The sequence below is a fragment of the Ruditapes philippinarum genome, unplaced genomic scaffold (assembly GCF_026571515.1).
Source record: "Ruditapes philippinarum isolate M1 unplaced genomic scaffold, ASM2657151v2 ctg3646_1_1_1_1, whole genome shotgun sequence".
Classification (NCBI taxonomy): Eukaryota; Metazoa; Mollusca; class Bivalvia; order Venerida; family Veneridae; genus Ruditapes; species Ruditapes philippinarum.
Genome location: NW_026864437.1, coordinates 30883 through 58417, shown reverse-complemented (window position 1 = coordinate 58417; position 27535 = coordinate 30883). Strand labels below are relative to the sequence as shown.

At 32.9% G+C, this 27535-nt stretch overlaps 1 protein-coding gene across 1 annotated transcript; it reads left to right on the top strand.

Moving 5' to 3' along the window:
• Positions 1-19032: 19032 nt before the first annotated feature.
• On the top strand, positions 19033-25029 carry LOC132725549 (uncharacterized). The gene is made up of 6 exons (XM_060710685.1): positions 19033-19095; positions 21102-21214; positions 21503-21712; positions 23422-23562; positions 23793-23955; positions 24137-25029. Exons 1-6 carry the CDS (start codon positions 19086-19088, stop codon positions 24448-24450), a joined length of 951 nt encoding a protein of 316 aa, XP_060566668.1. The 5' UTR covers positions 19033-19085; the 3' UTR covers positions 24451-25029.
• Positions 25030-27535: the final 2506 nt, after the last annotated feature.

The window sequence follows — 27535 nt, the reverse complement described above, 5'->3', positions numbered from 1 at the left end:
TTTCAAACTTAAATTTTAAGCTTTTTAATAAAGAAATTTTATACAAACAAGGTATAATTCATGCACAGAAAACCTGTACAATATTGGCCAACAACAAAAAACTTTATTTCATAATATCTGTCTTCTATTTCTGAAGATATGTTATAATTTGTAATGCCATTTTTTTTATCTAAAATTCTGTTGGCCGAGCCTGATTTTCCGCAAAGTGGTCACCCTTTAAGAAATGCTCCTGTATCAATGTGAAATGTAAGAGACATTGATTTCTTGATTGATATTACTTGTTCAACATAAAATTACCATGAAATGTGTGTAAATGTTCTTTTTACTGAAATTTTATGTTCATTTAGGTGTCACCCCGGTACGGAATTAGACCCAGCCCGTTGTAGTCTAGAAAGTAGTTCTTTTAAGTTTTGAAATGGCCTATTTCAAGTCATCTTAATTGATACTGGTTATATTTTAAGTATATCTTTAGTAATTGTGTACATAAAGTTTCATTTCTGAGTACTTTAAAGGTTGTTTTTGATGTATTTTTGCAGGATTTCATTTCTGGGTGGAAGGTTTCAGGAGGCACTATGCACAAGAATACACACCAGTTACTATTTGGAATATTCGATAGTGATTACAGAAATTAAAAGCTGCAGAAAAACTCCAAGGGCTAATGTATTATTTTTTTGTGCTAAATTTACTTGGACTGCATTGGTGTTTAAAAAAATGGTCATGAAGTTTCGGTACCGGAAATTTAGCCTTAAATGTGATGGATTTACTATAGGATATATGGGTCGAAAATTCAGTGGGCCGTCTCCAGTATAAGATATATAGGGAAAAGGAATAAACTATATTTGTGTTGATTATTGTCGTAATGAAAGGCGATTAAACGATAACTTTTTATTTTTTATTGTATGTAATGAATGGTGAATTAATTTAACTCAAGATTTAAATATATTTAGAGTTTTTTATTAACAAACTTAATATGCGGAAATAGCAATACTTGCAATTATATGCTTAATTGAAAAAAAAAAAACAAAGTTTTTGTTAATATAATATTTGGCTAAATGTTATGTTCATGTATTTAAATATAATTTTTAGAAAAGATCATAAGATATACTTAACATAATTGATAACAAAAAAGATTTTTTCCATCAAAATTGATTTCAAAACGCTGCAACTTCTTAATGGATTGAGATAGAGTCAAATGCTTTTCAGCGTTGGTTACACGTTACGTTATGATCGATCTGGGATCATTTTAGCCTGTCACAAGTCCAGAATTTTCTTGACGATGAGGGGGACTACCGTCCCCTTCAAACCCCCCAAACCGCTTATATTGATTGTATACAAACTATTTTTGAAAAAAAATACACAAAAACTAGGTTATCTGGTAAGGGTCTTGCATTATTTGTAATTGATAGATATTTTAATTTAATATATTAATAGAAAAAAAAAGTGAAAAAGAAGAAGGACTATTACGATGAAAACCAACGTTTAGAGACGAAGAAACAAATGATTTTTTAGCACATAGACAGTATAAAGACTATTATTATTTTTTTAAGTGTTTACCAGTGTAATTGTTAAGTCGTAGACAGTACTTTGCAACATTTACTCGTCATGCAAACCTCCCACTATCCATAATGTATTTATGGACGGCCAGAAATAACTCCGTATTGTCTGATTGAGAAAGAGAAACATCCCCAAACAGAAGAGTATGAAGAGAGACATTTTGAGTGATTTGACGCACTTTTGTAAGAAGGCATGTACGGTGGCAACTATAAAAGTGACATTCGAGTAGATAGTGATAGTTGTTTTCAGGTTGTCCACAATGGCAAAGGGGAGATTGGACTATATTACGAGTGAAAAGGTGATGATTTACTTTGCTACAATCCATGCGAAGCCTAGCATGTAAGACCTGTGCCATTCGTGATCCGCTGTAAAAATACGCGGGCGTACTATCACGGACTGACATAACTTTACTTTTAAAAACATTTTTTAAGTGGGTGAATTTCTTACATCTGTTGATAGGTTATTCCAATCGCGAACTGTCACGGGTAAGAAAAAATTGTAATATTGGTTAGTTCGGGAATGTACAGGTCTCAACTGATCTGGGTTTCGAAGTTTGTACGAAGACGTTGATCCAGTATTTGGGGGATCGAGATTTGTTAATCGGCTGTGGTACACATTTGTTATATGCTCTTTACTTGCTCATCTACCAGCCATGTATTAGTTTTATTGTAATTTATCAATAATGGAGATTGACTTTAATAAGCATCTAGTGCTTCCGTCAAAATCCATTGCGTGTTTTATGTTATTATGGTTATGAAACTGTATGTATAATGTATAATTACAATATATGCAATAAATATGTTTAAACCAAACCCCTTCTGACAACCCCCTGATGTATCAGCCGAAAAAGTGGTCACTTTTTTAAACAACATTTCTCAATCAAAAACAAGTGTTGGGGGCCTAAATAAGGCATTTTTTCAACATTTGAGACAACAAAAAAGGGGGTGAAAAATGCGTTAAAAGGCGTGTATATCGCACAATGGGTTGATACGATCCCGACTTTTCTGAATATGACATGGCAGTTGTTAATTCCCGGGATCGCTATATATCTAATACCATCCCGACTTTTCTGAATGTGATATATTTTAGTTCAAAGATGTTCTGTTTAAAATATTGTACACGTATCGTAATGATTTCATATGGAAAATGATAACCTGTCCTATTGAAACGTTTGTTTTAATATTTTTGAAGGTACAATATACTCATATTTACTCTTAAAATGATATCTATGAAACCAAAGACACATTAACCACACTACAGGAGTTCTCTTTCATAGTTGTTCATATTGTTCTACACATAGGTCAAGGACACGTCTTATATAGAAACACATACGCACACCTTTAATGCCTAAACCTTAAATATTTGGCATGTGGTATTGCCTTGTTGACCACTTTAAAATTTTGTTCATGTATCTACATCATATCCATTTGTTTAAAATGTTTCACATACCAAGATGAAGTGGACATGATTTTTATTAAAATGCTTAGGGAAAATATGTTTAAGTCTTATTGATATAAACTTCTATGCTTCCAGCTTTAATATTGAATATGTACTAATGCCTTGAGAACTTGTACAAATCAAATGTTAATCATGCCCCATGGATCTAAAATCGCCCACAACCAAGAGAGTTCTTCAGTAATATATTCCTGTATAGGACTTGTGCCTGTCACTCATTCCAATACTAAATAACATATTACAACTTAACTTCGTATAAAGAGACATCTTTATGAATTCTACCTATCTAACCCTTTTTAACAACATATTTGGTCAACAGGCCATATAGTAAATGTGCATAGACATAGGGACTTCATTCTATCTGTTTACATGCATCTTCATATATACTCATATTTCTCTTTGCTAATCTGAGAGAACTGGCTTCCATAACTTTATATGTCACTTTTATTTTGATGTTCGCTGAAGTCTCAACACACCCCTGGAAAGAAACTACGAAGCGAGTCGGTACTAGCTTTTTTAAAAGCTAACCTTGTGTAAAGTCATATATTTGCTTCCCATTCGATAATTCGCAGCAACTCATATTAATGAATGAGCGCTGGGAAAGCAGAACTGCTGTACATGTATTGGAAAGCTATGAATAGCTAAATGACCTTAACACTGTGAAAGTCGAAAAGTTATTTTAATTTAAACGAAATGGTCATTCGTGTCGCGCTATGGTAATAAATAACGAACTGGAGAATTTTGCAGGAAATGAAATGCAAACATATTCAACAATAAATTGCTCTCTTCATAAATGTATCGGAAAAAATTAAGAAAGCCTTTTTTAATAGTATCATCATTTTGAAATTGTCTTTTCCGTAGGTTCTTTTTGGTATATAGCTTCTTTCATTTACGGCCTTGATTGCACTTCTGACATTCTTTGTCGTGAATATTTAACTCGACCCTGATTTCTCGAAATTTTTCTGTAGGAAGTTGAGATTTTTTTCGTTTGAAGCCAATCGATTTCATAGTGGTTTGACTGGAATGTTGTTTTGCCGAATATAATGACATTTCAACAACAGAAACTTTCCTCTGCAGTTTGATCATGAGGTGTTATGGTTTTAAGGAATATAAACACAGATCGTTTTGAAGCCATTCGACAAAATAGTATATTGACCTCCCAATAAATCAATTACCAATAGTAGTCTAGTCAATCTGGCCAAAATATAGCTGAACCTAGAAGTAATTGCAAAAGAAATGAAACTTAGATTTTTATTTTCTTGCATCCTTCATTGGTGTGTGCGAAAAAGTTGCAATTGCTGTTTAAAGGGGGAAACGTTAATTTTAAACGGACAATATCATTTCTACCATCTAAATCACTTATAACAATATTTGATGCAAAATAAACTAACAGCTTATTTTTCATGTGTTTACAACTATATGCTAGATCTCCACAAATTGCTTGCATGCGTGTAACTAGGTCAGAAATAGACACAACATTACAATCTAATTGTTCAATAAATGTTACTATTTCACTAAAGGCAGAACTTTGTATGTCATTTATTGGTCTCCCGGGACTTTTAACGCTCAATAAAATCTTCTTTACATCGTCGGACTGAAAAGGCTTGGGAATTGACCTGCCTGTTCGACAATTTACATTACAAGTTTGAATGTACACTGCATCTGCAGCTTGTAAGTCTATAATGTTTTCGATCCAACCTAGCACAGTCATAGACCAGTTATCATTTCTTTCTTCACATTTTTTCACTATTGCCTTTTGGAAATCTAGAGTTCTTACTTGAAATACATCATGGCCACGTTTTCTGTTCAGATGAACAAAATAGGCATTTGTTTCTATAATCAAAAGAAACACATGTAGTGGAGCGCAAACTTCTTGGAGAGTTGAAGCCACCAGGTAGAGTGAGAACAGTTTGGCGCTTGGTAATGTAATCCCTCCGGCTGACAAGGCTGTGTTGTAATATTATCACCTTTCAAGGTACTCTTATGATTTATTGCACTGCTCCCTTTCACGCTGATGAATGAAACGTCTTGGCCGTCTTCGATACTGTTTTTACAAATGGCACATGCCCTATCCATTGTATAAGTTATCTGAAAGTATTTATTATATCAATAAAATAAAAGGACAGAATTTTACAAATATTTCAGTTTTGGACAGACGTTACAGTTAAGTAAGTGTACTTCATTGACGTCATATAATTGTATTTCCAATTTTACCACTAGCAGTAAAGGTTAAGCCTATAGAAAACATAAGATCAATTTTGAAAACCCAAGAAACAAATAAATGTTACAAAACAGCTTCCCTTCATTCCATAATTATAATTATAATTGCTTGTTAGAGCATTCTACAAGCTCCGAAACATAATGCAAATGGAAACTTCAGTGACTTTGTTACAATTCCATGGTAACTGGCATTTGTGTATTACAAAAGTCAATAATTAGTAACATGTAATCACAGTATTATATGCTCACCAATCTGACTTTCTTTTGTGTCATTGTCCTTAATAAAAGCTGGTTAGTCCTCGTAAGTCTCCTTCCTGGTGTAAAAAACAATAAAGATAAATCATTATTAGCTTAAAAATCTACTTTTGATAATAAAGTGTCGCTTATTTATGTAATCCTTTTAAATTTAAGAACAACAATTTAGACAGCTCGATAGTAAAGTGAAGTATAAATGTTTGATCATTCGTCTTTATGTACATGTTTATTATTTTAAACATTTTGCAAATGATTGCTAAAGTCTGACCTATCTAGATTTGGAAATCAGTGTATATTATTCCCCTACATTCAAACAACAGATCAAGCCTCACACCTTCAAGAAATTCTGGGTAAACTAAACAAAACAGTCTAGATGTATCGCCCTGAAACAATATTTCCACGTTTAACATTTAAAACATTACGTATACAATTATTTTTAACTAAAATTTCTCTATATAAATTGTTTGAATATTATAAGAATTAGATCTACTTGGAATTATGGTCCTTCCGTAGGAAAAAAATCAGACAGAATTTCATTTAAAAATATTGTTTTTTTTTTATTTTTATTTTAAATCTAAGAGTTGCGATAAGTTTTATATTTTCAAGCTCTGGACACATTTCCCTCATTCTTTTAAAAACACAACACATAGCTAAAACAGCAAAATCTTATGACTTTTCATGATTCCAAGTTTGCTCGAATATTTTTCATACTTTTGAAGTTTTAAAATATTCTCTGGCCCTAATAAAGTACATATACTGCTTAATGTAAATAAATAAAACAATTTAAACATCAATGTTTACCTTTTCAAAACATCTTCTTACAAAACGGGTAGTTTAAAAAAATCCGGGCAGTACGTGATATCGTCATTGAACCGCCATTTTGATGACGTTTTACCTGCGCTCTGCTAAAAATACGTCACGATGGTGGAAAGGAATGGACATCTTCAAAATACCGATTTAAAAATAAATTCATTTGCGTTTTTCCGCGAAGGGGCAAGGACTTTTTTAGGCAACTTTTGATATAGTGTTTTTTGACGACAGTTGTATTCGATAGACATTAAAACATTTCTTTTGCAATTTTTTCTACGTTTAAATCTACGATGACTAGACTATAGCTCTTTATATATCACCAATGTCAAGTAGCTTTTATATCTTTGACTCGCACGAACATGATGCTAGTGAATTTCCTCAAACACCAGTCTAAATTTCAGGTTACATTCTATAAATAATGTATTACCATATAACGTGTAAAAAAAATCCTGAATTTTGTCTTTTTGAATATCATCCCGTTTTTTGTCATTCAAGTGTGTGTTCTACTTTCAGTATTTATCTGGGACTTGAAATCTTAAATCCCAGGTATTAAAAGAAGCATTTCTTTTTAATTTGACATTAAAAATGCATGTAATATTACTATATTAGTCCCTTTTGTTTCTTCTGTATATTTGTTACAATTATAACAAAAAAAAAAAAAAAAAAGACTGTCATTTTGACTTTTGTTTTGTATGTTCCAAAGAAAATACATTTAATATTTTAATCTCTAGCAAACCTACCAAAGTTCGCGATGAACAATGTCTTTTGTCCTCTCATTTGTCTATGATCTACAATTCTGGGTAAATCCAATTAACCACTGAAAACTTTATAAGAATATCTAGTCATCAGATGTTTCTAGTTCATTGTCATTTGCTGCATTTCTTGCTTTGACGCCCTTTGCTTTGCATCAATTTTTTTCTTGTTATATCATGATATACCATTTGCCGTGAAACATGCAAAGGACATTTTGAAAAATAAAGTCCTTGAAAGTTTTTGTTTTGTTCTGGCGTAAATACATATGGATTTATATATTTCTTACCATGATTACTTGTTGATATTAGTAGAAAATAAGAAGGATTATAAGTGAAAAAGAAAATGTACATGCTTTGATATTCTTATCATCTTATATTACTGACTACAGTAGTGACACAAACAGAACACTGTTGCACTGCTGTTATGTCACATTATAGTACATTTACAAGTCTTGAAAGTCTTATTTGTATTCAATGGAATTTCTTTCCTTACCAGGTGGGCATCAGTGAAAGCAGTTTTTTAAATTTAATATATGGCCCATCTATGGATAGTGCATACGATAAGTATCATTATGCAAAACATAATTTACAAAACATTCGGAATAATGTACAATCGTACTTAATCTGAATAGAACAAGACTTGTGCGTAGGAATGCTTTGGTAAGGTATCTCTAATGGGCGCATTTTTGTACTTGTATTTATGATATAAAACCATAAAATGTTCTGTAACAGGATCTTTAAATAACTCTACCAAGAATAAATACAGATCAACTTAGATTTTGTACTTTGTACTTTTTCGTTTTGGCAGGATTCCATATTTCTTTGGAAAGACAGAATGAGAGATACCAAGAGAGACGGACGGATTAAAAATTAAATTTGCCTATTTTACTAAATATACACATAAGTGTGTTTTTCAATATCATTTGCTTGATGATAAATCATTTTCAATCCAGAATATTTTTTGATGATTAAAACAAACAAAAATGACGCAACATTTCAAAGTCAATGTGTTTTTTTTATGTGCTGGCACTAAATCTCCGGACATTTGCTCAACTTGCAAATATGTGATTATTTATCATAGTATTTTACCAACTAACAAAATGTCCATGCAGAACGGGACCTTAACCGAAATTCAACAGGTCGGGGTTACCATTTACAAGTGCATCGTACTAACAATAATACAAATAAAAAAGATGGAAGGTCCCTGACAAAACTAGACATTGCATATTCGGCAATTGAAGAGATAACTACCCGTCTCGTGCATCATTTTAGACAGACATATTCACTTAATGATATGGCTTATACATTTATTGACCAATAATTATAGACATTGTAGTGTTATGAGGGTGAATAAAAGTTCAAGTGATGACAAATAAAAAAAATATATTCTATTTGGTCCAAAGAAGCTGATTTTTGAGGTAAATGTTAGTAAACATTTCGTAGCTATACCTTAACTAAAACGTCGTTGATAAGTATTTCATTAAGCCTAAGGCACTTATTTTAAGTCTGTGTCACTTTAAAATTGGCTTTTAATAAAGGAGGGTGTGTGAGGGCTGGACTCTCTGTTCATTTGGTTATTCTGTTTTCAAATAAACATAAAACATTAATCATAATTTAGTTTGTGATAATGCTGAAAATAATGTGATTATCTCTCGCCTTCCCTCTCCAATGGCATCAATATTTGTCCTTCACTTGTCAACAGCTGATTACATATCTAAGTCATTTTAAATTCTTTCATTAAAATATCATGCATGACTAAGTGACTTAAATTTATACTAAGAATGCCAGGAACATTATCCGTGGAATACCGACGATCTGTAATAACGTTGCTTACCAACGTTTTGATAATTGAGTTCTTAAGTCCTATTTTAATCTTTTCCCCCACGATCACTTCTTCATCCTCGCATAAGTTTCATTGTCATTAAAACAGTCTGCTGTTCTTGAATACTTTATTTAACTGTCCACTTTATTTGAAAAAAAAAAACGTGTTTCTTCATGAGCATTTTTGCAAACAAATAATAATAAATAACTAGGCGTCTTATCTCAGTGCACTCCGTATTTTTTCACTGGTTAAAGACTGTATTAATTTGTTAATAGCAAATACGTTGAATTTATATCCCCCTCCGTACTGGTTATTACTAAAACAAAAACTGGAGATAAAAGGCTTTATTTACATAAATTTATCATGCTATGCAAATTTCCAATTTATTGATGGTTGCCTTAAAGTCTTGTTGAAATCAATCCAGCAGTTGAAAAGAAAGAGCAATATTGATGTGTATGCATACTGCACAACTTACCAAGGGCCATTACTCTGTCTTGAAGGGTCTGACCGGAACAAGGCCTCTCCTTGAAATTGGTTGTTCCAATAAAGTTTCACATATCAAAGGTTATAACTCTGACCAGAACATGGTGATGATATACGCATCTCCTCTTGATATTGCTGGTTCCCATAAAGTTTTGTTGACTTCCAGCCAGAAGTTGCAGTGAAATAGCGCTGAAATAATTATTGCTCTGTATGCATACTGCATAACACATTAAGGGTCATTTTTAAAAGTTAAAGGGCCCGACCAGGACAAGGCGACGATATGCGTATCTCCTCTTGTTATTGTATATTCTCCTAAAGTTCCGTTGAATTCCAGCAGAGAAATAGCGTGAAAACAATTATTGATCTATATGCATACTTCATAATTAATCAAGGGCTAAAGCTCCGAGTTATAGAGTCTGACCAAAACAAGTGACGATATGCGCATTTCCTCTAGGTATTGATGATTCCCATAATGTTTCGTTGAATTCTAGCCAGAGGTTGCAGAGAAATAGCACGGAGATGATTTTTGCTATACATGCATACTGCATAGCAAATTAAGGACCATAACTCTGTCTTAAAGGGTCTGACCAGGACAATGTGACGATATGCGCATTTCCTCTTAGTATTGAAGGTTTCCAAAAAGTTTTGTTGAATTTCAGCCAGTAGTAGTTGCAGAAACGATTATTGCTCTATACGCATACTGCATAACTTATCAAGAGTCATTACTGAATGTTAAAGCGTCGGACCAGAACAAGGCGACAATATGCGCATTTCCTCTTGGTACTGTAGGTTCCTTTGAATGCCAGCCAGTAGTTGCAGTGAAGTAGCGCTGAAACGATTATTTCTCTATATGCATACTGCATAACTAATCAAGGCCCAAAAATCTGAGTTAAAAGGTCTTACAGGAAGAAGGCGACAATATTTGTATCTCCTCTTGGTATTGAAGGTTCCCATGAAGTTTCGTTGAATTCCCGGCAGTTGTTGAAGAGAACTAGCGCGGAAACAAAATTCAGACGGACGGACGGACGGACGGACGGACAACGCCAAACAATATCACCCTCCGGATTCCATCGGCGTGGTATAATTAAAATACATGTTTTTAACGGCATAAGCCATTATATTACGTTTTGGCTCCAAACTATTGGAGCTGAAACAATTTTTCAAAGTTTCCCGTACATGTCTCGAATTTTCGTTGTTTCAAACGTCAATATTAATCGGAAAAGTAACTCTTTAAAGCAAAAAAGAATAAATCATGCACAATAGGACTGACGGAAATTGTCACAATGTCAAGCTTGATGGTAAAAGAACATCAACATTTCGTGACATCTACTCAGTTCGGGAACTTTCTTATTATATCTCCAGTCGTTCATTCTTAGTTTCGGGATAATTTAGATTTTTGTACTCGACAATTTAGATTATTATATACCTATAAATTTTCTCCCTAAATACAAGCAAATCTTGAAGCGCAAATACGCTTCAACAGATAGACATTTCCGTATTATGTTAGTGACAAATTTATACGGTTCCATATATGGAATTGCCGAACTATTTATTTTGTTTCGTCCCCGCCTTTTCTATGCGTTACGTTGTGTATTGAAACAGGAACCATAGTGCAAAGTTTACTTTGCGGGAAATCCGTTGCAAGTAACGAAATTCCGCTGTCAAAATATATAAACAAACATGTTTACCGGGAAAACCCCATCATTTTGCCTGTTAAATATACACAAATAACGTTCGCGTTAAAAAAAGTGTTCGTAATTTTATAGACCGTCGTCTGCAACTGTATACATGTAGTGGGCGTAACTGTCAATGGTAAAACGTAACGGAGCTCTTTCTGTTAAAATGCCCGACTATTTGTAAATATAATTTGTTTCATAAAATTTCTGTTCATGTTTGAGAGCTAGTCTGATGATCATGTTAATTAAAGTTGCTATGAGAAAAATGCACAAAGATGTTTTGAAAAGTAAAAGGATTCAAACAATACAAAAATTATTCAAGAAATAATTTACATTTTATGTGCGATTACATACTGATTTTACTGACTTTCCAAGTAATTTAAGAGTTATTTTTGTATATTTTGACCTCTTTTTGATAATTATTGCAGATTTTTGGTGTCATTTGCAATGTGTAATTTTCTTTCGTTGTACACTTCACAATACAATTAAAAAAGTTCATGATTATTGTACATTTTAACTCAAATATGTTCTTCCAGTTTAATCATGGATATTTGACTAGTAGATCTCTATTAAAATGGCATTTACTTGTATTACAAAGCACTGTATTTCTAACCAAATTTCAAGTCCATTTAGATACTGTTTTTATATGTGCATTTGGCTACTTTGAAATTTGTTGAATTGAATTTTGATTATTTCAATGTTAAATTTTAAAGCACATGTAAGATATAATAAATCAATTTTATAGCAAAACGTTTTGCACAATTTGTTATTTCTTCAAATTGTATGTCACCAAAAACTATACAAATTTCTAATTCACCTTATGTACAATTTTTAGATGGAATACTAAATAATTTTTCTTATATTCAAACTTCAAATTCAAATTTTGGTATTAAAAATTAATTTTGAGCCCATTTTACTTTTTTTGCATTTATATAGATCTACATGTAACATAGTAGCATAAATCCAAAAAGATTACAATTTATTAGACTTTTTAATTGTGCAAAAATTCAAATGAATTAAATAAATTCATTCCAATTTTGAACACATATTTTTTCATATACTTTTAGGTGCCTCAGGGAAAATAAATATCCTCACAGCATCATAACTGAAAAGGAATTCGCAACATCTCGGCAAGTTTTAGCATCAAAACGAAAGGAGCTTAAAGGCAGGGGAAAGGGTAATCGTCCAAATGCTGCAGAGCCCCTGACAATTAACGAGAGACAAATGTTGCGGAAAAAGGGACTGACTAGGACTGACTCTCCAAAAAAAAACTGCAATACAACAGTAAAGCGCCCATAGAAATGTTCAAAATGTTAACAATTATGCTAGGGCACCATGTGAAATGCAAGAACACATGTCTGATATATTGCCCCTTAACCCATCCTCCCAAGCTTAAAAATGCAATTCAGATGTGTCAAACTCAAAGTAAACAATCACTTACCAATTCTACTGGTCCGCCTCGGCAAATTCTAGCACCTGTACAATCATAATTTAACGCAACTGTTTCATAAAATATCCGTACAATGTCGGGAATTGAATTAGTGAAACCCATACTGGTCAAATACTTCAGAATGCAAGACTAATGAATTATCCAATAACAATTATTAACAAAACCGTGAAAACTGATGGCATTTCACCAAGTCCCAAACGCCGAAGTAGGATTTGTCCGGTAATTGAATCTGACAGTGACAGTAAATAATTAATGTACACTAAGCCGAGCAATCCAAATCAAAACTTCTAGCTTTCGAAAACTGTTTATATTTTAAACGTTTGTTGATATTGTTACACGACATTGATCGGCCATATGTCTATTTCCTAAATAGAAAACTGTGTTGGAGGCGTGGCCTCTTTTGAAAAACTGATATATTCATCCGCCGTTCATAAATGTTATTTCTCAATATCTATGTTTCTGATTGTGAAATAAATGATCAATGTTATAAAATTGATATTTTTGTTTGTTTAAAACTAGAAATATGTCCATAGGACACGAGTGCCCCCATCGCGCCACTGTTCTGTCAATCTTATGACTCTAGGTCAAATATTTTTTGAAAACTTAAAATCTTTTACTAAGTAAAGGGCAAGAACTTTATAAATAATGAATAAATCCACAAGCAAACCCCAAGGTGCATAAGTACACATGCTGATCAACATTCCTGTTAAGTTTCATGACTCTAGGTCAAATACTTTTTGAGTTACGTGCGACACAAAAGAGAACAGACGGATGGACGGAAGGACGGACGGACGAACGGACGGACGCGCAAGGGTAAATCTAAATGCCCGCCACTAAAGTGCGGGCACAAAAAAATATGTATATAACAAAAGGAAAATTATGTTGTAGTAGCTTTCCGAGGCCTTTTATTGTGCTGCGAGCAGCGTAGTAAAATTGATATCTCGCGAGACCGAAGGTCGGAAAGCTACTACAACATAATATTTCGTATTAATCATTTGCTAAGAAAGATAAAGAAATCGACTTTATATAATCTAAGGAATGTTTATAAAGATGTGAAATCGAACCTTAAGTGTTTTGCTCTGCAAGTAATCGGCAACTAATAGCCCGAACATGCTTCTGTAGTTTGTTTTTGACTTCACCGATATGTCTGATGAATTTAATTAAAAAAACTTTAATCAAAATTGTATTGTAAACACTATAAAAGTATGTTTTCATGCAATTTCCTTTGAATTGATAACAACATCAACTGGTTCACTTTTTTTTTGATATAATAGATTTTTACATAGATCTAGAATAGACGGTAAGTACATTATGTTGACCTAACTTGTCTTAAGCTTTAATTACAATCAGTTCGACCAAGTATTTATAAATAACAAAATAGTAAAAATAGTTATGGACTAGGCTATTCATATTAAACGCAGATTTTTTAAAAATTAATATTGATAACAAAATCTCACAACCCTATCACGGATAAAAACTAAGGCTACAGAAACAGAATCAACAGACATTTACAATAATGGTTTACGGAAACGACACAAGGAAGAACGCACGAAGCGGAAACAGCTGCTGACGAAATTTTTCTTCCTTAAGATTGTCTGAAAGATCGGGTGCTGGAATGTGCGAACACTATATGAGACTGTGAAAGCTGCTCAGGCGGCTAGAGAGATTGATAGGTACAACCTAGAAATGGTAGGACTCAGCGAAGTAAAATGGACATCATCAGGGGCAGTAACCTTGTCATCAGGACATACTCTTTTGTACTCTGGACCACAAAGCAAAGACGATAACCATCAAAGTGGTATAGGATTCCTACGCAGGAAAACTACCCAATCCGCACATTTAAAAGGGAACTCTGTCAGAGAGAGAATAATAAAAGCAAGATTTATGATCCCGGTGCTACGCACCATCAAATGTAGCATAGGAAGATAGTAAAGAGGAGTTTTACAAACAACTCCAGTCCACATTTGATGAATCAGCATCGGACATCCTGATTGATAATGGTGACATGAATGCCAATGTTGGAAGAGATAACACCGGGAGAGAACTCATCATGGGAAAATAACGTAAAGGCGACATTTATAAAAGGAAATGGAGAACTTTTTTGGGAATTTCTGCTCCCACAAAGATCTGGTCGTAAGGGGGCACAACATTCCCTCACAAAGATATTCACAAAACAAAATGTGTTTCACCAGACATGCGAACAAAGAATCAGATTAACCCATTACAATAGCTAGCAGGTGGAGAAAGAGCATGATAGATGTGGGGCTTACATATCATCTGACAACCAACATATCATTGCTAAATTGAAGATAAAGATAGCCAGCCAGTACCCGTGTTCACAAAGATTTAAGGATCAGGATCAAGATTAGAATCAAATTTAAAAACTCAAATATTCTCCATTATTTATGCTCATTGATTAAATATTCAATATTAAATTGATAAAACTGGACTTAAAATTAGCATGTTTATGAAAGTTTAGAATTTTTACAAGAAATGGGCATTTTACAGTTGATCCAAATTTTTGATCTTGATCCTTAAATTGATCCTCATTTTGATCCGATTATTTTTGTATTTGTTTTAATATTATGGTTGATTTTATCCCAATGTAGGTTGGTTTCTTTGCAAATAGGCATTTTTTTACAATTCGAATATGTACCATTTAATTCCAGCATAATACAATCAATTTTAGTTTATAAAACAATGAAAAAAAATCAGGGTCACCTGATCCTGATCTTTTCTTTGTGAATACGGGGCCTGGGCATCAAGAAAAGAGTAGTCAATGAACAAAAGGTACAACACCAGAAGATAATAAAATCCAAACAAAAGCCAACATTTTATTTTTCAGCTGAACAAACGCTTCCAAGCACTAGCAGAAATGGATGATGGCAAATAGAATATAAATTGGAGAGAGTTTACTCCACATTTACCATCACTTGTAAGAAAGAACTTGGTTTTGCTAAGAGTGAATACAAGGTTTGGCTGTCTGACAAAACTATCAAGGCAATACAGAAAAGGCAACTAATAAAGATACAACCGGAGCAGGCAAAGACCAGATCTTAAAAACAGACAGAACACACAGAAAGCAAGAGAAAGGTAAAGAGAAAAGCCAGAAAAACAAAAGAGACTACGTCAATCAACTAGCCTCACAAGCAGAATATGCTATGGTCAGAAATGACGCCAAGACCGTGCATAACATCACACGTCAATTGGCTGGATGAAAGACCAACTCATTTAAACCAGTAAAAGACAAATATGGGAATGCTATCACAAGACAAATAGCTCGAACGTTAGATGTACCACTTTGCAGACCTCTTGAATTGCGAACCAGTTCAAAATGCACCCAATTTACCACCCCGGTGAAGCCCTTGATGTTGATATTGGCCTTCTCACGAAAGATGAAATCGTGAAAGCATTACGTAACATCAAAAATGGAAAAGCACCAGTACCAGACCAGATTCCACCTGAGGTCATGAAAACCAACTTAGAGGTCAGCAATGAAATCTTTAAAGATCTGCTGAACAACATATGGGAATGTGGGAAATAGAAGAGATACCTAAGGATTGGAGTCCATGCTACTTCATTAAACTTCCAAAGAAAGGGAACCTAGGCAATTGCCAAAGCTGGAGAAGAATTTAACTGCTGTCTCTCTCTACAAGCAAAGTCCTAGTAAGAGTAGTCCTAAGACGAATCAAAGGAGCAAAAGATGCAAAACTACCTGATGAGCAAGCAGGATTTCGCTGTAGACGTACATGCACCTACTAAATTGCCACACTACGTATCATTATAGAGCAGTCATTGGAATGGCATTCGCCTCTATATATCAGTTTCGTTGACTTTAAAAAGGCGTTCGTCATTGTAGATAGACACACTGTTGAAGGTTCTACGCCATTACGGCATTCCGGACAAACTTGTGAGGATCATACTACAATAGCATATGCCAGGTCATTCATAACTCCACACTTTCACCATCATTCTGTCACCTCTTATCTTTTCGGTTGGCATCGGCTGGATTATGACACCAAAAGATATCAAAGAGTCACTCACTGCCAAGCTTGAAGATCCAGACTTTGCAGATGACAAATTTAAGCCGATCCAACTGAAAACAACAGTTCTTTTCAACACAGCAAAATCAACAGGCCTGGAGATCAACACCTCTAGAACCAATTCTTTGAGACTAAACACCAGAAACAACTGCCATCACAATAAACAACCAATCCATCGAAGACGTCAACCAGTCTCGTATCTAGGAAGTATCGTCTCTAAGAATCGGGTAGCTGACGATGACATCAAATCGGGACTTGGTAAAGCCAGGCATGCCTTTGTGACCCTCAGACCGCTATGGAAAAACAAGAACATCAGCCAGAAGACAAAACTGAGAATCTTTTAGATCAATGTCAAATCAGTTCTTTTGTATGGATCAGAAACCTAGAAACAAACTAAGAAAACAAAACGAGTATGACCTGCAGGTTTACGTCAAATACCTCCGACAGATCATACAAATGAACTGGTCAGAGAAGTTCAGCAACTCAGAACTGTGAAATAGAACAGGCCAGTCATCCATCACAAGGACCATCAAAAACGAAACTAGCATTGAATAGGACACATTCTGAGGCGACCCCAGAACAACATCTCAAGGCAAGCTCTGGATTAGAATCCTCACGACAAAAGAAGAAATAGACCAACATCCACCTGGAGACGAACCATAAACGCTTAGCTGAAAACTTTCAACATCACTTGGACAGAAGCAAAAAGAGCAGCAATGCACTTACCTAAATAGAGAGCTGTTGTGAATGCCCTTTGTCCCACAAGGGGATAACAGGATTAGGTCAGGTAGGTCAGGACAATATCTCGATAAACATTGATCGGAAATTTTAGAATAATACAGCCACGCGAAAAATACAATGACGTCAATTTTAAAATATTTGATATACGGTGGCTTCTCTTGGCCAAGGGATTTTTTTCTAAAGTTACAAATTTCAAATTAATGTGGTAAGAAAACCCCAAATACAAAATTATGCTTCAAGTACCCTTAACTGTAGTGTCCCTTTTTCAATCAGTTCTAACATAGAAGTTATATTGACTGGACAATAAAATCACTCATATGACCCTCTATCCATATATTATCAACCTAGACTTTGTATTTATTTAGTTATTTTAAGTTTCAGATTTTCAGTGATTGATATATAAACAACAGACGGACATACGGATGTAAACATTAAAATGTTAATTATCTCCATTTGGCCCTCCACACACCAATTATAATCAACCATGCTTCTTCGCTTTGTGAGTTATTGCAAGATCAATATTTTAGATGGCCAGGATGCTGACAAATTGGCGGATTGAGGGATAAAAGGCCAATATGACGTGTGTAATTTCCATATTTCCCTCTTGTTACTTACCAAGAAAAATCTATTTACCTTTGGAACTTTTTGAGTTATATCAGATCCGGATATTTCTATCTAAAAGACAGATGGATGGATAAAAAATGTAAAAGATAATGTCTGTATAGTAAATCTTTTTATCCACATCCCTAGTTTCATCAACGTAGTGTCTTTATATTTATGGCAAGATTAATATTTTTGATTGAAAGAATGACAGACTGACAAACGGATGGAAAAAAATGATGTACATAATTTCCTTATGGCCCTCTATAAAAATTGTTTGATGACCACTCGCTAGATTGTCGGAATTTTTATAAAAAAATATTCGGTTGCCAAATCATTTTCATACTTTTCTGGTTTTGAAACAAATGAAAGACATCATTAGAAAGGTTGCTGACTGGATATGTATAGAAGAATTCAGTCTCTGCTGTAACTAGCATGGGGATTGTGTGGCGTTATCTGAATAATGCATCTCCTTTTCTTCAACGTTTAGGCAGTGCTTATAATTTACAATGACAATAACAATAGACACATAAGAGTTTAAGAATGAAATGTGGTAATTAATATCAATTTTACAATGGCTGGTGAACTCTTCAACAATGGTAGTTGTCCACTATCAAGATGAAATATTGTTTATGTTTTCCGATTTGCAGGGCCAACAAAATAAAAACAGAATAAAGGCGTACAAAATTAGGTTTTAAGAGTTCAAGAACTAGCAAACTGATCATAAAATTTCATACGTTAAAGGATGGTGCAAGTAAAGGAACGTATTGAACATACAATTCGAGCACATTGTTTTGATAGTAGTGGAAATTGTTAAAACCATTATACTGAAGGTAGAAAGTCACCCACAAAGACTCTTTTTCAATTTTTCGATGCACCGTAGGTCTATGAAGCCTTGGCACGATTATTGGTAAAATTAAAGTCCATGGTATCGTATGGAAAGGACAGTGACATGTTGTGAAGTTGATGCTATTCTTAAATACTCTAAGTAGGAAATATATCTTTTGGAAATTCAGTTCAAATTCGTGACAAGGGCCAATATAATCGAAATTAAATCTTAAAGCAATACATCTTGCTATCCTTTAGAAAAGGTAAATTAATACATGTGCTGACCAGTAAGCTTACGAAGATTTTAAGTAACATCCATGATAAAATTAGATAAGTGCATTTAACTACACTACGTGTAGTGCAAAGTTTATAGTACGTCACACGAATGTGAATAAGATGGCTTTTTGTAAGTAATTATTGAATAAACTATCAAATTGATTAAATGTAATTTTTATTTGTATTTTCTACATATATATTATACTTAGAAACTGAAGGTAAGACATTATTTCATATTAACCAATTAGTGCTTAATAGTTTCTTGCAAAGATATATTGGACAAATTAGAGGTATTTAAGATGCAACCTTAATATATGATGTACTGTATGACAAAAAGGAGAAAGAAACCAATTTGTTTTAATATTTTACAAACATTAAAGACGACATATTTCTTTACATGATTTGTACTACAAATTAATGGCATTATGTCTCCTTCGTCTTAGATTGGCAGCATATTATAATACTTTGTCATATTGTCTAATACGAGTTAAGTGAAAACACATCTGTAAGGTGATTATAATTTATTGTAAATGGGTATTCATACATCAGATGTATATATGGAATCATTATAGATATTGAAAATTATCATAAAGCACACATCACACATTTACAGCTGCACTGATTGTTGAATCTAAAAATCAAATCAAAATTAAATGTATTTACAAAGAGTTTATTAACGAAATTAATGGTACGTTAAATTTATTGTTGTCTTTTTATATTTTTATATTGGACAACTGAGAGCAAAGCTTGGTAAGGATGATTATAATCTGAATATGAGTGATATTAAACAAATATTATTTAAGATTTTAACTGATTTCATAAACCGTTTATATGTTTTCGATATTCGTTTTCAGCCATGTAAAGTAAATCATTAGAATAGTTTTTGCATAATATTATAAGCTATTCATAATGAATCAGTCTGCATTCGTTTTCATGAACCAAGATAAAAAGCGTGGTTAAATGATAAAGTGTGCTTGCATTGACATGTGAACCATACTGTTAAGCCGTATCATTTCTAGTTATTGATGTGTCAGTCCGTTAGTATCTAGCTGTCAAGGTCATGAAGCATGTCAAGTAAATTGTTTACACTGCTTAATATGTGTAATGAGATACGTATCAAAACCAGGTTTCGATATTAAAATGGACCAGCTTGTAGATTTAGATAGAAATAAATTTTTTATAGTATACTAAAATATAAAAAAGACTTTATAAAACTGTTGCACAATAACTCAAAGGAAAAGAACGAAATCGTTGTATCATACTGACAACAATTATTTTAGATTTCTTTAGCTAAATTCTTTACAACTATAAAATTATCAAATTATTTTGAAACTTCTTTAAAAACATACAAGCATAAACGTTAAGTCAAAAGTGTCAGCTGTTTTAATAACTTACAAAATGATAAATATGTATTGAGAAAATAATATGTGTTACATTGTTTTAAATAACGGATTAGAACGCCATTTTAGCATTCACAGTAGTGCTATACTATACGATTTGTTTATCAAAGATATGAAATAGAGATAAACAAAATCCCTAAATAAAGTCCAACACGATACAATTGAAAATGTTCGGTTTGATTCAGCCTGATCATGGACGGTACTGGAAAGTGCAAGTTACCATCCACGCCTCATAGCACAGGTTTAAGCAGAATTCAACTTTTAACACGAAAATGGTGACCTTGTTTTACTTAAGTAGCAGTAACTGATTTGTAAATTTCTTGTTTCGGTGACATTACATCTTTTGTATATTTTAAATTAAATTGAAGATTCATAAAGCGATTCTTAATGATAATGAGATTTTCACAAGATAAGTCCATAGAAAATGTGTTACTGTTTCCCCATTTTATCTTTGTTTTTTAAGCTTTGCTGATAGACAAAAAATATAAGTGTTTTAGAGTTGTAACAGATTCTTGCTGTAAAAAAGATTGTTTTTAAGGTATGTTTATGATGCCTAATGCGATCGCCTATTTTCATTGGTTAATTCTTTCAAATCGGAACTCAAAAGCATTGTTTAGTAGACAAAGCAAACACCTTAAACTGATAATGTTTTCAACTAGACCATATCATGATAAACATTTTTGCGGAAATTACAATACATATAGATAAAATTCTTTCGCCTTCATATTTTCAACAGTCAAACGAAAGCTTTTTAAAAAAGTTCCAAAACATGAAGTGCTACAGGATCTGCCCGCATCTGCTGAACCATGGAGAAGTTATAATGACTTAAACGATGGATGGAAAGAAAATGTAATATTATCAAGTTTTATGTAACAAGACATTTTAAAGCCTTAATCATTACTAGCTTATCTTACTGACCTATGGTACATTTTCGTCATTTAATGTTCGATTCCCACTTTTATACAAGAAACATCAGAAAATTGTTCTATTCTAATTATTAAATTCATCCCTATGTATATTAATAAATAAAACTTAGGCTATCTGCAATTATCGATAAGTAATCCCATCAGATTTTACTGTTTGTTTTTGTATTAGACAGGCAAAGTTTGTATCTAACAATTAAAGCACCTTTTGTAGTATTATCTGACACTGCTTTCAAAGATTGGGGAAAAAACGACCAAAGTATTGAATAAACCTGACGTCTCTTCTGATACAGTAAATATCATGTTGCTTGGCTATGTTCAAAGCGGAAAGTCATCAACCATCAACTCATTTTATAGCATACTTGACAAGGAAATTTGTAAACGGGCAAAATCAGGGGAGAGCACTACATCGTTTACACAGAAGGCCAGTATTAACCTATATTCACATATTCACCACAATGCATTTATTATACTTACTTACCTGAACAATATGTGCAGATTAATCTTTGCAAAGGTGTTTATTTGCCAACATATGTTCGAATACATGTTTGAATACATGATTAAATACTTTATAAAGGTTACCAATGGTCCTTTAGAATTGATACCATCAAGAGCACTCTGAAGTCAATCTATTTACTTCAAATGTATTCAAGTTTAAAGTTCAAAAAGTATTTATAAATTAAACATGCCTTCGAGCCAAAATACTCAACAAATATGTATCGTTTAAACATACCTTATTAATGTTTTGTGAGTTTTACAATATTTATATAAACACAAAAATAAACAATTAATCAATATCCAACAAATATCATTGATTCGAGGTTGGTTCAAAATGTAATGCAATATGGTCAATTAATTCAACAAAAGAGCAATTATTTTACTCGATTCTTTGTCAACCTTTCGAAATAATCTCCTACGAAAAGATAAAGTGCAAGATGTTTAGAGTTTTAAATGTTTCTACATAGTCCTCCATAAATGAATAAGACCGACCTATGTTCTTTTTTACTCTTGAAGCGATGATTTTCAAGATGTTTATTTAAGTCAAGGAAAGAAGAAAATGGGTCAAAAGGGCCAAGTATTGAGAATACGGTGGATGTATAATGAATGTTTCTCGCTTACCCCGAAAAACAATATAGGTCCTATGTGTGCAAGAACGCTGTCATGCAGAAAATACAAGTTTTTATTTTACTAGTGTTTTCAATTTTTACATGACATCTCTATAATTCGTTGATGTGACGGAACGGCATCTAGAAACAAGAATCTTTACAACAGTTGTAAGGGAAGAGTATTGCGAAACAAAACGTACAAAATGTTTTTGACATTATAATGAATAGCTGTCGAACATTTTTGGTAGCCCAAATCTTTCTGGTACACTTTTGCACTTGCGAAAAATATCAAAACCGACTTTAATCACCAGTCACAATTTTAGAAAAACGGCGACTCATTTATGAAACATTTCAGTTATTTTCAAGCGAACTTAACCCTCGCTCCTCTTTCTCGTCTGAATTTAATAAATGGGTTATCCTTCAGCAGTTATATTCCCCAAAACCGTTTGATATCCTTTCAATAACTATGGATCGTTTTCTACCAGATTTACAGACGTCCTTAATGTACTAGAGTCCATTTAGATATTAATGCTTACATCTGAAGATAAGATTCATAAGATTCTTTGTATTACAAATATCATAATAAATATTAATCGTATATAATCGTTAGCTTTTATGTAAGCCCGTATTTCAGCACTTTCAACAACCATAATTTACATGAAGTTACTCGTGTAAGGTATATTTATATGTGATTAAATTTTCTAATTGGTTGACTGCACAAATAATATTGGAATGATTTGAAAGCAGATGCTTTGAAACACAAACACAAATATAATAATCTTCAGCTAAACTAGAAAATATTATTCATATTGCATTACATATTGACCAACCCTCATACTATGAATCGTATAACATGAAGATAATGTTCGCTTCATAAAATGTAGTGATTTATAATAATTGATATAACACTAAAGCATACATTTAGGAATTATTTGTCAAATTGGTATGACAGACTTAACGAATTACCTTTATTATATGTAGCGATAAGCACTAAAGGTATATGTTATCATCCTTATTTATTTTTCAGTATACGTCATACAAGTTGGAGGATAAACTAGACAAAATCGTTCTGTACGATATTATGGGAATTGAACTCGGTCCTAATCAAGGTGTTCTCGTTAAAGACATCCAGGGTTGCATTGTTGGAGATATTAAACACGATTATAAAGTAAATAGTGTAGTACCTTTTAAATAAAATGGTTTCTTATTGTTATATAAAACAATGGAATATCAGTGCCAAAATATTTCTACTTGTTTATGGGGGAAAAGGTTTGCAGTCTACCTATAATTGTAATTATCAAATTTCAAAGTAGCAAAAATTACCTTAAATTTTCCTGTTTATTGGCTGGTCATGATGTTTAACTATTGGTTTTGTATTTGATTCGGTTTCTGTTGTAGTTCAACCCATGTGCTGAGCATAAAAGTACCTCGGACAAAGATCTTGAAAGAAAAGAAATACACTGTGTTATGTATTGTGTTGATGCAGAATCAGTAGATGAAGATGTAATACCTGGATTTGAGACAAAAATGCAAGATATAGAGTCCGAGTTGAGAGTAGCTTGTATGTATTTAGTCCATTTATTCTTAATTTAATCTTAATTTATGTTTAAAACATCCAGCTTTGCAACAAAATATCGGTTTATTTCAAATAATTCAAATGTAGCAGCACAAGCGATGTCAGAAGTGATTGTCGTGTCAGGTCTAAGTACAAGTTATCTTACATAGAATTTTATGTATTCCAGCACAGGACAGGATAGTGCTTGTTACTAAAATAGATGCAGTTTGTCCTGAGACAAAAGCAGACATCACTCAAATATTCCAAAGCACCAAAGTAAAAACGGTAGTCGAGAAAGCGGCGAGTGTTTTTCGAGTTCCTGTTAACCAAGTTTTTCCAATCAAGAATTACACAAACGAAATGGAAACCGATGGCAACAAAAATATACCATTGCTACTAGCGCTTAAAAAGGCAGTTGACTTCGGCACTGATTACCTCCGACAGAGGCTAGACGAAAAACATCGGGTCTACAAGGGTGATAAACAGGAGTCAACATCATAGATCTTCCTCGAATAGTGTTTATTCGTTATAGTGTGTATTCATGCTTTAAAAGACGAAAAACACATTTTATGTAAGCAAGATTCATCGTTTGAGATATTTAAAGTTCATATACTTTGCGACATATATTCATGTAATCTTTTATATTTGCATTATAATATACAGTGTAAATGTATTGATTTATAATTACTTATAGAATAAAAATTGAAAATTAATAACGATAAATCAATTAAAGCATTACAAGCCGAACACACATCATGTATTTATGCATTTTGCTGGTGCCATGTGAGGAAACATTGAGGCACAATAGACACTAAAAGGCACAAACTTGCGATATTCGGATTAATAAACAGTCAATAATGAGGCTAACGCTCACTTTTCAATTATGTCATTGTTACTGATATGTTAACACTCACGGAAACCAATTCACAGTAAAAATGTATGAGGAAAAGAGTTTCACATTATAAAATACTGTTATCTGTCGAATAAATTACACTTGATTTGAATGCTACAGATTATTCTTATTATTATGCCTGTATTACAATATTTATTGTAGATAAAGTTATTATGCTTTTTAATACATTTATATCTTTATTTAGTGTATCAAAATCTGCTGATTGCAAACAGTAGGTCAGTCACGTTATATGTTGGATCAAAAGTTACGTAGGAGTTTGGGGAAATTAAAAAAAGAGATGCTTTGGCAGAAGATACCTTAAATACTCAACCAGTAGCTTTATTGTCACCAAGTACTGATTTTAAACCTTCAATATTTTATCGCATTTGAATTTTGACAGATAATCAGATTGGGACAAAGCCATACTTAGCAAACATCATGATTTCAACCCCTCTCTATCTCTTCTTAAACGTGACGAATTATTAGTTATTCATATTTTTTTCTTAGTGTCGGATTGGACACATTAGAGCTACACATTCTTATCTTTTTACACGAGTTGATGCTCCATTTGTATAGCTTGCCATGAATACTTCACTGTCAACTTTCTTCTTGATTGTCATAACCTTGCATAGCTTGGTTACAGAAACTATCTATAAAAAAAAAATTCACCCTCAGAACATATGTTTTCTAACTAAGCTTTGGTAGTTTAGCACGGAAGAAGGTAGTCTAGTACTGGTGTAACTGTCCAGGAACGATGGTTAGGGGACTTCCCGCCTATATGACTGAAATACTGTTGGGAAAAGGCGTAAAATGAAACAAACAAACAAACAAATAAACAAAATCTCTTGCCGAAATTTATCATGGTTTGTGAAACTTCCTTAATTCTGTCTCTAACAGACGCTCCTTTACTCACATTATGCTTATTTTAGTCCCAATTAGGTCTTTTTTTCGGAAACGTTTCATTGCTGAAGTAATTTCTTCTATTTTAAGGTTTATGTCATCTTTGAAGGTCAAAGGTGTTTTGATATACATGCCTTTATAATGCCTTTCCGATATCTGTTGGTACGCACCAAGACCGCTATGACATTCAGTATGTTTTGCCAATATATTGTCTTCAGTTGTTTAAATTTCATTTACTTTATCGTCGGAAAATTCTTTATTATCAAACATTGATTTTGAGACTACATTAACAGCTTCGTTTGATTGCTTTTCGTCATTTCTTTCAAAAACAGGTTTAGCATTATTGTCCGCTGGTCAAGTTCCTGTATTTTTATAACACAAGATTCATGTATATCCATCATTTCTGTGTCCTATCTTTTATCATTAATATCAATGCCTGATGATATATCTAAGGTTTTCACCGGATTTTGTGATACTGTAATGTCATGGTCGTTAGATATTTGGTCATAGAAATAAAAGTTTTAGCTAATAGCTCTATTTTGGTTTGACATGATAAAATGAGCTTCTATTGTATATGTTGTATGTTTTATCGTTTGTTGTGCGGAACTAGTAGTCAAATTCAGCAGAGTTAGGTGGTTTGAAGATTTTTGAAGTTTAATTTTGTTGCATTCCTTCATTTGTGAGTTTCCTTTTTACCTCTTCAACATCAGCATTTCTCGTTCCTATAGCTTTGGTCGTATTGTCTTCATTTCTTATTTTATCTTCAACATCTTCGACACCTCCTTGAATATTGAGATATCTATAATTTTTGTCTTGACTAAAATTGTTCTCATTTAGGTTTTCATTCGGTAATGAATCACCCTTATTAGTGCCACTATAATTATCGCCGGTAAAGTCCAAAATTCCTTTTCATTCACCTTTTGCTAGCTCGGACATTTTTCAAATAATCCTGCATGAACGATCTTTTTGAATTAACGCAATTTCACGTCACGTTTGAATAAGAACAAAACGCACCAATTTGATTGTTTATAAACCAAAATCATAAATCTAGCGCAATAAATAAGCCTCAATAAAAATGCGCTGAAAAAATCAATCGAGTTATATCTTTAAGTGTTCATGAAACAGTTATAACTTATCAAATGCTCAAGACAAGATAAACTATCCTTTTGGTTGATAGTATACTAATAATGAATTAAATAGATAATGTTTATTTTTTACCTTAAAACACAAAGTGTGTTAATTTTAACCGAAATGAAACATCAACGCAACTAAACGAACTAAGAATATTTGCATAAAATAATGGGCAAAAAAAAAAAACAACTGTTTCATAGACCTGTTTCATAAAATTAATGTAAACTTCTTAAAGACTTGTAGTATGATAACAAGGCATTTTAAAGGAAAATGTATGGGATCACTCATTTTCTTTGAGTTAATTTAGGAAAAAAAAGTGCGAAAAGGGAGAAACTTACACATAGGTCTTTAACTTTTTTTTCAATTACTTTTTTCTTTATCCAAAACAAAAAAACTGATTTGCCTAATCCATTGCAGCATGAGCATTTTGTGAAAAAATGGCTGTTGTCATTGAAAAATATTTGTTCCAAGTTCAAATTGCTTTGAAACTATAAAAAATTCTACATTTGTCATCAAACTTGTAACAGATGTTGACTGGACTTAGGCTTTGTAATGACATCTCATTTTAACATTGCTTCTTACAATGGCAACGAGGGGACAAAATTGCCAAAATCACTATTTTGCGTTGATTTTTTTTCCATCAAAACTGATTTCAATGTGCTG

Coding starts and splice junctions, on each gene's coding strand:
- LOC132725549 (XM_060710685.1), top strand. Junction 21,713..23,421: donor CTACATCGTTTACACAGAAG/GCCAGTATTAAC, acceptor TTTATTTTTCAG/TATACGTCATACAAGTTGGA. Junction 23,563..23,792: donor ATATTAAACACGATTATAAA/GTAAATAGTGTA, acceptor TTTCTGTTGTAG/TTCAACCCATGTGCTGAGCA.